Below are 12280 nucleotides of genomic sequence, written 5' to 3'. Positions count from 1 at the left end.
CAGTAAATGCTTTTGGAGCATCAGGCTGAGTCTGTGTCCCTGAAGCGTGTGTGTGTGTGTGTGCGCGCGCACGCGCATGCGTGTGTGTTTTCACGCTGGTCAGAAAAGACGTGCCAGGTGTTTGTGACAAGCTGTGATGAGGACTGGAGATTACTTGGAATCCATTGTGTTCTTTTCCTTGTTGGAAAAAGAAAGCTTCTAAAAACAAGCCCTTATTTAAAGGAAGCCCCAGTTAATTCAACAAGGCTTTGAAAGAAGTCCCTTTTATAGAAACTGCTTGACAAAGGCCATTTGGCCCAGAGGAGTCCTGTGAGGTCAGAAACTGAAATCAACCCCCACGTCGGGTTCAGGCAGTTAGAAGCTCAGAGCGTATTTAGTAAAGCATAACAAACTTTTACCCACTTTGGTCAGAATGGAATTTACACAGCAATGCTGAATCTTATGCTAGAACACCAACAAACCTCAATTATAATGACTAACAGTTGCTACACATTTACAGGTGCTGGCAAAAAGTGTTGGCTACACCCCATGGACTCAGCCTTTTGAGATGGGTGTCACTATTATTATTATTTTGAGATGGAGTCTTGTTCTGTAACCCAGGCTGGAGTGCAATGGCACAATCTCGGCTCACTGCAACCACCACCTCCCGGGTCCAAGCCATTCTCCTGTGTCAGCCTCCTGAGTAGCTGGGATTAGAGGCTAATTTTGTATTTTTTTTAGTAGATACTGGGTTTCTCCGTGTTGGTTGGGCTCAGGCTTGTCTCGAACTCCCGACCTCAGGTGATCTGCCCTGCTTGGCCTCCCTAAGTGCTGGGATTACAGGCGTGAGCCACCGTGTCGGGCCGGGTGTCATTATTATTATCCCCATTTTGCAGATGAGGAAACCGATGCATCCTCAGGTTAGTTAAGTGATGGTGTTCAATTCTGACCCCAGACAGTTTGATCCACAGCCAGAGAGCTTAACTATACCCAAGGCCTGTTAGACTATACTACCTAGACAGGAAGAAGGCTAACAGTCTCTGCCAGCACACCCAGGGAGGCTGCTATCATCTGCATGTCATCCCTCAAACTCTTAAAAATGATTTAAGAAAACCAGTGCTTTTGTGTCCCGCATGCATCTGAGATTTTATTCTGGAAAACAATGAGGTCAACTCTGTGCTGTGTGATGATGGAGTGGTGCCCTTTAAAAGACAAGGGCCGATCAGGAGAGATGGGCAGGCATGAATTTTAAGGATGTCTTGCCTTTAAGTTCCACCAGGTCCTTGCTTCACCCCAGGTCACTCTGAGATCCTAGAAGAATAGCTCACCCAACAGCACGAGACACAAGTGACTCATTGTCTTTCTGCCTCAAACAACAGCAGCCTACTTAGCATACAAAACACATTCTATGAGGGAAAGCTGGCCCAGCCACAGCCGTGCATTCTTTGCAGGAGCCCCACATGGGGGTTGCTTTCTGGTTATTCAGTCTTACTTTGTTTATTTATTATTATTATTATTATTATTATTACTTTAGAGACAGAGTCTCGCTCTATTGCCTAGGCTGGAGTGCAGTGGTGCAATCATAGCTTGCTGCAGCCTCAAACTCCTGGGCTCAAGCAATCCTCCCACCTCAGCTTCCTGAGTAGCTGGGACTATAGGTGTGTGCTACCACCCCTGGCTTCAGTCTTACTTTGAGGATAAGAGGTAGTGACAACACAAGTCCATTAGTGCTCATGATGCATGATTTATTTCATGGTGACGCAGGGATGACAAGGAAAGGCTTGAAGGCAGTGTCCCAACTCCTCTTTCCCTAGCCTTTTCTCCCTAAAGGCATATTGGTGCTTTGCCAGCTCCACCCTTGCTGGCACCCTAAGGAAGGGACACTTGTTTCCCACCCTAAGGAAGGGACACTTGTTCCCACTGGGGAGTCGGAGTGAACTACTGCACCAGCACACAGGTGTGGGCTTCCTGCTCTCTTGGGGAGAGACCTCTCCTACAGGCTTAAGTGGTGCCTGCCCCCAGAGGATTTCTCTATGGGAACTGCTCCAACAGCCCTGGAGTCTCAGAGCTGGGGTCTCAGGTGGGTACCAGCTTTCCTCCTTTCCCCTTTCTAACAAGGCCCCCATGAGAAAGCAAGAATGTGGCAGAGATGACTGTTCAGAGATGACTGTTGGTATTGCAGGGGCCCAGGGAGGCATGGCTGGGAGGGGCAGCTCTGTCCAGTGAGTCTATGGCCTCTGGCCAGCTGCATGGACACGACATCCTCAGGAGAGGGTGTGGGAGTCCCTGGCAGGCCTGCTGAGCTCTGTTCTTGTGAGACCTGGCTACCCCAGAGATAATAACCAAGGGGATTCATAGACTGCCATTGTTACACTGTGCATGTGTGATATCTAATGATCTTCCTAGGTCAGATGTGGTGAGGTGGAGCTGGTGGCTTTGGGAGAAATTGTCCCATGAACCCGAGGTTAGATCTGATGTGGCAACTCCATGAGGTAGTCACACTGGAGTTTCAGGGTGGTGTGGTTGGTGATCCATGAGGCTTGGTGAGCTCTCCCCCTCAGGATTTCATGGCATACATGGCCCTGGATAGGCTGGTCTCCTCCTGAAGAAGTGAGGAAACCCTAGAAGTTGTGTCTCGAAACATTCCCTAGTCTCAGTCTCCTGGGATGCTCCACTTAGGATAGATCCTTTGAGCTGACTCAGGGAACTGTGACTTCTTAGGGATAACTGGGTCAGGGGGCTCGTTTTCACCAACCTTCAAGCACAGCCCTCAGTGGGACTGCAGGGATGCTTCCAATGCCAGGGCATGTCTAGGAGGTCAGGGAGGGCAGACTAGGAATAGGGAAAGGCAGCCTTCTGGGAAGGTGGAGCTTGAATGAAGGAGGAAGAGTGTGGTGTCCCTAAGGACAGTCCTAAGTCCCAAGAAGGGGCTGATTCCTCTCTGGGAGGCTGGGGCTGGAAGAAGCCAGAAGCCTGGGAAATGGGCAGCCTTCCTCCAAAGGGTTACAAAGAGAAGGAAAGTGTCCTCTACCGATTCAAAAGGGACATCTGCTTACAACAGAATAGAGATCCCTGTACAAAGAGTGGAAAGTGTTAACACCAGTTTCTTTTTTTTGGTTTTTTTTTTTGAGATGCAGTCTCATTTCTAGGCTGGAGTACAGTGTGGTGCAGTCACAGCTCACTGCAGCCTTGACATCCAGGGCTCAAGCGATCCTCCTACCTCAGCCCCCTTAGTAGCTAGGACTACAGGTGCATACCACCACGTCTGGCTAATTTTTTTTTTAATTTTTTATTTTTGTAGATACGGGGTTTCACCATGTTGTCCAGGCTGATCTCCAGCTCCTGAGCTCAAGCGATCAGCCTGCCTCAACTTCTCAAAGTGCTGGGATTACAGGCATGTGTCACCGCGCCCAGCCCATAACACCAGTTCTTAATCTGGCGTGAGCAAGTGAGCTGCCTGGAATTCTAACCATTCATTCATCCAGTAAGTTTTTATGGAACATCTTATTAGCATCTGGCCTGCAAGCATATCTGCGCCTGGCTGAGACCCTGTCTCTTAAAAAAACAAAACAAAATAAAATAAAAACCCTGCAGGCCAGGCACAGTGGCTCACGCCTGTAATCCCAGCACTTTGGAGGCCGAGGCGGGAGGATCATGAGGTCATGAGATCGAGACTATCCTGGCCAACATGGTGAAACCCCAACTCTATTAAAAATACAGAAATTAGCTGGGCGTGGTGGTGCGTGCCTGTAATTCCAGCTACTCAGGAGCTTGAGGCAGGAGAATTGCTTGAACCAGGGAGTCGGAGGTTGCAGTGAGCGGAGATCGCGCCACTGCACTCCAGCCTCGTGACAGAGTGAGACTCTGTCTAAAAAAAAAAACAAAAAAACAAAAAAACAAACTGTATCCCCTAGTGTAACTTCAATTTCCTTCTGCCACCATCTGCCCACCACCTCCTGTTTATCTATTTTTTCTACTCACTCTCTCTAGTACACCAGCAATCCATCCTGAAATCCATTGATCCTACCACCTTTTTGGGTTCTCTGCACTCCTCTGTCCCCACTTCCCCCTTTACCCTGACCAGATACTGTGGGCCATCATTACAACCACTCCCTTGCCCGCAGCTCAGCTCCCTTGCCCGCCCCCTTCTTGCTTTTTCATATTTGCCCAGCAAATCCCTAATCTTGCCAAAACCCCTCTCTCCATCTTCTCCCCACCTGCACTTGGAGGGACTAGAAAAGGAAAAACTCAGACACCCTAACTGACCATGCCCATCTACCTTACAGGGGGCCTGAGGCTGTCTGGTAAACCCATTACACGGCTGGGCCCATTATCTCTGCCATGCTCTGGGGTGGTGAATTCACACCTTTTCTTCTCTTCAGCCTCAGCACCCTCTTCCTGCTCTTCACTCAGCTGAGGACACTGCTTCTTATTTCTCTGGAAAAATGGAAGCCATCAGGGGAAAGCTTCCTAAGGTTCCCATTGCAGACCTAGTGCATTTCACCTGTCTAAGCCACCTTCCTCCTGTGACTCAGAGGGACTCTGCTGCCAACCCTCCTCGTGCCCTTGACCCCACCCTCTCGATTCCTCAGGGACTCCACACTTGCCTTGTCCCTTCTCTTCCTTCTGCATCATCAGTTTCCGGTCTCTCCTGGCTTATTCTGGCCAGCATTACACACATGGTTTAACAGCTCCTCCCCTTAAAGCAAAATCCTCCCTTAGTCCCACACCCATCTCCAGGGTCAGTCCCATGTCTCTGCTCCTTTTATAGCAAAGTTCCTTGGAGGCGTGGCCTCCACTTCCTCTGGTCCCATACTTATGCTTCACTCCAATCAGGCGGTTGACCCCAGAACGCTCTCTTGTCTCTTAAAACTGCTCTCATTGCTGGGCACAGTGGCTCGCGCCTATAATACCAGCACTTTGGGAGGCCGAGGCAGGCGGATTGCTTGAGGTCAGGAGTTCAAGACCAGCCTGGCCAACATGGTGAAACCCCGTCTCTACTACAGAAATTAGCCAGGTGTGGCGGCGTGCACCTGTATTCCCAGCTACTTGGGAGGCTGAGGCAGGAGAATCGCTTGAACCTGGGAGGCAGAGGTTGCAGAGAACTGAGATCATGCCACTGCAGTCCAGCCTGGGCTACAGAGCAAGACTTCATCTCCAAAAAAAAAAAAAAGACCAAACCAAACCAAACCAAAACACAAAAAACCCCTGCTCTTGTCAAGGTCACTGGTGATCTCCACTTTGCCAATTTCAAAGGTCAATTCTCACTCCTTATCTTCTAAAACCTTCCTGCAGCATTTGACTAACCAAGCTAGCTGAGCCCTTGCCCTTGAAACGCTTTCTTCCCTGGCCAGGACTCTCCCACATTTGCCTCCTACTTTATGGGCCCCTCCCTGGTCTCCTTTCCTGCTTTTCCTCCCCACTCTGACCTCTACTCCTGGCACATTCCAGGGCTCCTCTCTCTCTACACTTATCCTTGAGGATCTCATCCAGATGCCTGGCTTTGACAATCATCTATGTTTTGTTGGTTCCTAAGTGTATATTTCTAGTCCCCACCGCCCGTTGCATCCAGGCCACTTGACGCTACGCTCTACTCAGGATGCTACCGGATGGCTCACAGGCATCCAATGTGTCCAAAACTGAGGTCCTAGTTTCCCTCCCAGACTCCTCCCACTTCATTAAACGACAGCTCCAGTCTTCCAGTTGCTCAGGCCAAAACTTTGGAGTTATTCTTGAATCCTTTCTTTTTCTCAAGTCCCACAATTAATCAGCCAATCATGTCAACTTTACCTTCAGATATATCTGGAGTCTGAGCACTTGTCCCCACCTTCCCCAGACTTCCCGGCTGCCACATGTCCTTTCCCCTCAATGATTGCAGCAGCCTCCTAACTGGCCTCCTGCTTCTACCCTGGCCTCCCCTGGTCCATACTTCATGCAGAAGACAGACCGGTTCCTTTACAATGCAAAGAGCAGTCCTCTGCTCACATGCCCAGTGACTTCCTATCTCCCGGAGAGATCCGATGAGGCCCCTCCTGACATCACCTGGTGTAGCCCCTCAGATCTGCCCCCATCTTTCTGCACTCCATCCAGCGGCTGCCTTGCTGTAGTTGAACAAGCCAGCCGTGCTCCTGCATCTCAGCATTTGTGCTGGCGGTTCCCTTTAGCTGGAATGCTCTGCCCCCAGATATTGGCACAATCGCTGTCTCACTCTTAGGCAGATCTCAGCTCCAATGTGCCCTCTTCAGTGAGTCCCCTCTTCCGACTATCTAAAGTAGCAGCCGCCTCATGTACACATGGAGCTATCACGAAGCTGTTTTCTTCCCAACACTTACTGTTATCTGAAATAATCTTATTTATTTCTTTGTGTATTGTTCATCTTATCCACCAGAATGGAAGCTTTATGGCGGCAGAAATTGTCCCACAAGCTAGCACAGAGCCTACCACATGGTTGCCGGGGCTGCCACAGAAGGTTGTAAAGGTTGTTCACTACATCAGAGCTCTTGGCTGAGGAGCCGTGGGTGCTGATACCCAGTTTGCCCTCTGTTCTCCACGATGTGGGGCCGTCCAGCAGCTAGCCATCTGCTTTTCAGCAATCTGTGACATATGGGCTGGCTGTGACTCTGGTGGCCATTCAAAAAATATTCATTGAATAAATTACTGAATGATGGATGTGCAGACCCTCTGCTTGTTTTCCTCTGCAGGACTTCATGCCAATTACCTTCTCACAGCCTCATTTTCCTTTTCCATTAAGGGGACAGTTAACATCTACCTCATAGCATGGTTACAAGGATTAAGTGAAACAGTTCATTAAAAAGCTGGCATAAATGTGATTCCATTTATATGAAATATCCAGAACAGGCAAATCCATAGAGACTGAAAGCAAATTAATGGTCGTGAAAGACTGGGGGGAAAGGGACGTGGGAAATACTGCTTAATTGGTCAGGGGTATCCCTTTGGGGTGATGAAAATGTTTTAGAACTAGAGTGATGGTTGCATGACATTATGAATGTACTACACACTACTGAACCGTGTACCAGGAAATGGCTAACATGGGGAATTTTATGTTATATGAATTAGGTTATGGTATATGAACACCTCAATTTAACAAAACCTGGCACAGTGTCTAGGACGTGGTAGGTGCTCATGAATATCAGTTGAATCTCATGATTTCCTTGCTTCAAAAACAAAGTAAAACCCTAAGCCCTCCTTGGTGCCTCATTGCCCCATCCAGGATAATCCTCTCTTTCCTCAAATTTGTTTCAGAAGAGTATACTGTTGCCATTTTAGATATGGGGGATATGATGGAAACAAGACCAATGCAGAGCCCACTCCCAGGGTTTACAGGTTGGGGGAAACTAAAGAGAAAATCACACCCGACATGGTTCAGGATATAGGGGAGAAGGGCCACCATCTGCAGGGGTGCAGTGGAGAGTGGGGAAGGCAGGAGTCCCAGGAGAAGGGAGCAGAGCCAGGGAGATGAGAGGGCATGGTGGGTTCAGGGAATAGAAGAGAGTTTGGTGGCCGGGCGCAGTGGCTCATGCCTGTAATCCCAGCACTTGGGAGGCTGAGATGGGCAGATCACTTGAGGTCAGGAGTTCGAGACCAGCCTGGCCAACATGGCAAAAACCTGTCTCTACTAATACAAAAATTAGCTGGGTGTGGTGGTGCATGCCTGTAATCTAGCCACTCGGGAGGCTGAGGCAGGAGAATCGCTTGAACCCCAGGGCTGGAGGTTGCAGTGAACTGAGATCGCACCACTGTACTCTAACCTGGGTGACAGAGACTCTGTCTCAAAAAAAAAAAAAAAAAAAGAAAATAGAAAAAAGAAAAGAAAATAGTTTGGTATAGCTGCAGCAGAGGAGGCAGGATAGGTGGGAAGGGATGCCCTGAGGGTTCAGATTTCAACCTAAGATTTTCAAGGCCAAGTGTGAACTGGCCTCCACCTTCCAGCCACAGTTCTACCATGCCTTGTTTGCATCTCCTTTCTGTACCCCCTCTTTTATTTTTTTGAGACAGGGTCTTGCTCTGTAGCCCAGGCTGGAGTGTAATGGCGCAATCATGGCTCACTGTAGTCTAAAACTTCTGGGCTCTGGCAGTCCTCCCGCTTCAGCTTCCCCAGTAGCTAGGACTACAGGTGAGCATTATCACGCCCAACTAATTTTTGTGTTCGTAGTAGAGATGGGGTCTCCCTATGTTGCCCAGGCTGATCTCCAACTCACGGGCTCAAGCAATCAACCCGCTTCGGCCTCCCAAAGTGCTGGGATTACAGGCGTGAGCCACCATGCCTGGCCTCTCTGCAGCCCTTGTTCCCACTGTGCCCTGTCTCTCCTTGTGAATTCGGGGCCTCCAGGCCTTGGCACATGCTGTCCTTCTTCCCTTAGGTAGTTACGGGGAGCCTGGCCTGGTTCAGTACTGTGCTGGGAGCCACAGGCTGTCAAAGCCTGGCCCCACCCTGGGAAAGCGAATAATCACAAGATAATGAGGAATGCTGTGGGTGCTCTGGGCGTGGAAGAGTAGGGGCTTGCAGGGTAGAGGGAGGGCTCAGGGAAGGTGATTCCTGAACTGGAACTTGAAGAACAGGGGGCACCAGGCCCAGAGATGAGGAAAGCTAAAGGGAATCAGAGAGCACCCGGGAGAGGTTCAGAGGCTGGCTTGTGGGGTCACAGAATCCTGAGATCCAGATGAAGGTTGAGCCCCCATCCAGATCCACCACTCACCCCCTACACAGTTACACACCCATTTGCAGGCAATTAGGGAGAGTTCTTGGTCCTTCTGGCTTTGCCTGGAAAGAATGCCCTCCCCACCCGCTCTGGTTCCAGCCCACCACCCTTACAGGCCTGCAAAGCTCCTGCTTCAACTCTGGACTTTGTACCAGTCACCGGACATTCAGTTGTTTATCAGCCTGAGCATCTGCCTGCTGAGGTATCTGCCCCTCTAGGGGCCGCTGGACCCTTCTCTGGATCCCAGCTGTACAAACCCCCAGCATTGGGGGGTGAGGGTGAGGTCTACACCCATAAAGTTCTTGGCAAAAGCTTGGGGGAGACGTAGAATGATCCCTCCCCACTGGAGGCGCTGCCGCAGCCCGCCCTCTGCCCGACCTGCAACTTCGGCCCCGCCCACTGCCTCCGCAGGTGAGTCAAGCTTGGCCTTGACCCGCCCACCTGTCCAGGTTCTGCCGGCCCCAGCCGGAAGCTTACTCCGCGGACTGTGCACAGTTCTTGAGGTGGGAACAGAAGGCTCGGGGGGGCCGGGGAGGGGGTACCCAGGCTCTGCACAGATCCTCAGGGGCTCCTGGCAGCGGGAAAGAAGCTACACATCAGAGTGGGGGTAGGTGTCTGTGCATGTCAAAGGGTGTGTTTGTTGGTGGAGGAAAGTGTGACCTGGGGGGAGGGGCGACTATGCGTATGTGTGTATGGGGGATGGGCAGGTCAGTGTGGGCTGTGAGTTCAGAGGCTTGTTGGGGAGTGTGTATGTGCCCTTGGAAGGTTAGTGTGTGTGTGTCTTCTTGGGAAGAATTCACAGGGCAGGGAGGAAAGGAATAGGAGTACAACCTTAGAAACGTCAGATTGAATTCAGTTCATTCCAGTGTTACACATTCTCATGTTTTGCGGACCTAGTGCTAGGATGAGGTCCACAGCAGGCTGAGAAATGAATGAGCAGGTGACCTCTCCTTCCTAGGACGTCTCTCCTGCTCCCCTCGTTAATGTCACAAGCACCACACTGAGCGGCTGAGTGCCCAGCTCCCTGCAGCACGAGGGTACAGATCCATCAGCCAGCACTTGACCATGGGGAGCTGCCCACCTAGCAATGACTGGTTCTGACTGACGGTTGACTGGGCAGGATGGTGACAGGTCACCCAGGGTAGGTCCAGGGACAACCTCACAGGCAGGTATGGTCTGATTTGGCCTTGACAGACTGGGGCCCCAAAAACTGAGGAGGGTGTGGCCAGGGAGCAGGAGGGTGGGTGAGTGGGAGGGTGGTGTGTGTGTCTGTCTGGAGTGCTGGGGAGGGAACTGTGGAGAAGAGGAAGAAGAGTTTGGCTTGAGGGCCATGTGCTGGATTGCAAGGCACTGTGGGGAATGGGGAGCGTTTAAAGGAATTTTAACCAGGCTAGTGATGGGGTCAGAGTTGGGTTCTAGGCCAATCACTCCGGGGAAGAGACCAGAGGTGGGGAGACCAGTTAGGAGATTATGGCTAGAGTACAAGAGGAAGGTGGCTTGGACTCAGCTGTGGCAGAGGGGTGGAGAGAAGGGTATTGTCATTCCAGAGATGTTTAGTGGAAGAGATGATGGGGCTTGATGCCAGGTTGGACGTGAGGAGGTGGGGGGGAATTTTGAAGGCACTTGTATCAAAGAATATACTGGGGTACTCCCCTCAGCTTCTCTCCTAAGTACTTTCCTAGCCTGGCTACTCTGCCCCCAAGGACTCCCTTGGTTCAGGTGCTCCACCTGCAGATACGCTCCTGCCCTAGCTCTTCGTCTGCCAGGTACTTCTAACTTTCATGCTCCTCCTCTAGATACTCCCCAGATTCAGGTGTGCCTCCTCCAGACACTCCAGGTGTTTCCAAGCCTGGATGATCTTCCTCCAGCTACTCCCCTAATTGAAGTGTTCCTCCTGTAGGTGTCCCCAGCCCTGGGTGGTAATTTCCTGATTCAGGTGATCCTCATTTGAATACTCCCTGGCTTGAGCCTCCCTCTAGGGGCAGAGTGTGGGCCTCCTGTAAGTAGAGGTGAATGGACAGGGATTTGCTTGAAGGGCTGAGAGTAGAGGTGGGCAGCAGCTGCTTTCAACTTAGAGGCAGAAGGGCCAGGGCTGCTCTGGCTGTGTCCAGGGCCCCTGTCCTCAGTTGGGACTTGCATCACTCTCCCCATATGTAGTCTCCGCTTTGGCTGGGTAGCTCCAAGCAATTGCTGTTTTCTGACCTTTGGGAGCCAGGACCCACCTCTGCCCCTGTCTCCCATCCTTAGCTTACCAAGCAGTGCAACAGACTGGGCTCTGGGTTCGAATCTGGGGACTTTGGTTGAGTCAGTTCACCTTTTTCAGCCTCAGAGCCCTCATCTATAAAGTGGGGATAATGTTTATACCTACCTTACTGGGTTTTGTGAGCATGATGCCTGGTGCTTGAATTACAAGGAATGCTCAGTAAGTTCTACAATTTAGTTATTTTTTTTTTTTTAGCATCTTCCAGAGCAAAACCCTGTGATGGTCCCTTACAAATAGCCAGTTTCTGTAGGCTCAGCTTGTTTCTCTTCTGTGGACAACTGGTGTGGTCAGTTGTCCAGTCCCCAGAGTTTGTGCAGCACTACCATCGCTGTGAGTGTGACCTGGAAAGTGCACCCTGTGACCGTCCCTGACACCCATACCTACGTTATTTTCTAGGACTTGTGCCCTGGGGCTGCCTGGCATCTGGGGGCGTCCTCAGAGCCAGGGCTCTTTCTGGTTGAGGCTGAGACTCACTGGTGTCATCAAGCCCCTCCATGAATGAGACAAACAAAAGTGAGTGACAGTGGGAGGATGATGGGGGTGAGGGGCTTCCCCTTAGAGGCTGGGGTTGGGGGAAGGACCCTACCCGCACTCCTGTTGGTTTCTCCAGGGAGCCCCCTCTGGGACCCACCTATAATGCTATCCCTTTCTCTGCAGCACTTGTGGGGCCCTCGGAGCTCCCCACAGCATCTGCTGTGGCCCCTGGCCCAGGCACTGGGGCTCGGGCGTGGCCTGTGCTGGTAGGATTTGTGCTGGGGGCTGTGGTCCTCTCACTCCTCATCGCACTGGCTGCCAAATGCCACCTCTGCCGCCGATACCATGCCAGCTACCGGCACCGCCCACTGCCTGGGACAGGAAGAGGGGGCCGCCCACAGGTGGCTGAAGATGAGGATGATGATGGCTTCATCGAGGACAATTACATTCAGCCTGGGACTGGCGAGCTGGGGACAGAGGGTAGCAGGGACAACTTCTCCCTCTGAGCTCCCATCTTTGGACCCTCCCCATTCCCTCCATGCCTGACAGCTTAAGGACAGTGGTTATGACACGGGGGTTCCTCGAACCTCAGGGACAGAGGTGGCTGGGGCTTAAAGGTTGGTCAGGGATGGAGTAAACCTCACTTTCCTGACACTAGCCAGCAAAGTGACAATGACCCTCCCTTGCTCAATAACTCTCAATGGTTCCCTGCTGTTCTCAGGATAAAGCCAAACAAAGGCTTGAGTGTGGATATAAGGCCCTCTGTGATCATGCCTCCGGACCTCTTGGTTTCTTTTCTTGCCTTCCCCTACTTTACTCTCGAACTAAATGTTATTCTCCCTCC

The 12280-nt window shown here is 51.3% G+C and overlaps 1 protein-coding gene across 1 annotated transcript; it reads left to right on the top strand.

Annotated features, from left to right (window-relative positions):
* The first annotated feature begins 9179 nt into the window (after positions 1-9179).
* On the top strand, positions 9180-12192 carry C1H1orf210 (chromosome 1 C1orf210 homolog). The gene is made up of 3 exons (XM_025360536.1): positions 9180-9306; positions 11359-11475; positions 11620-12192. Exons 2-3 carry the CDS (start codon positions 11457-11459, stop codon positions 11940-11942), a joined length of 342 nt encoding a protein of 113 aa, XP_025216321.1. The 5' UTR covers positions 9180-9306; positions 11359-11456; the 3' UTR covers positions 11943-12192.
* The last annotated feature ends 88 nt before the right edge of the window (positions 12193-12280 follow it).

The sequence above is a fragment of the Theropithecus gelada genome, chromosome 1 (assembly GCF_003255815.1).
Source record: "Theropithecus gelada isolate Dixy chromosome 1, Tgel_1.0, whole genome shotgun sequence".
Classification (NCBI taxonomy): domain Eukaryota; kingdom Metazoa; phylum Chordata; class Mammalia; order Primates; family Cercopithecidae; genus Theropithecus; species Theropithecus gelada.
This window is presented reverse-complemented; position numbering and strand designations above follow the sequence as displayed.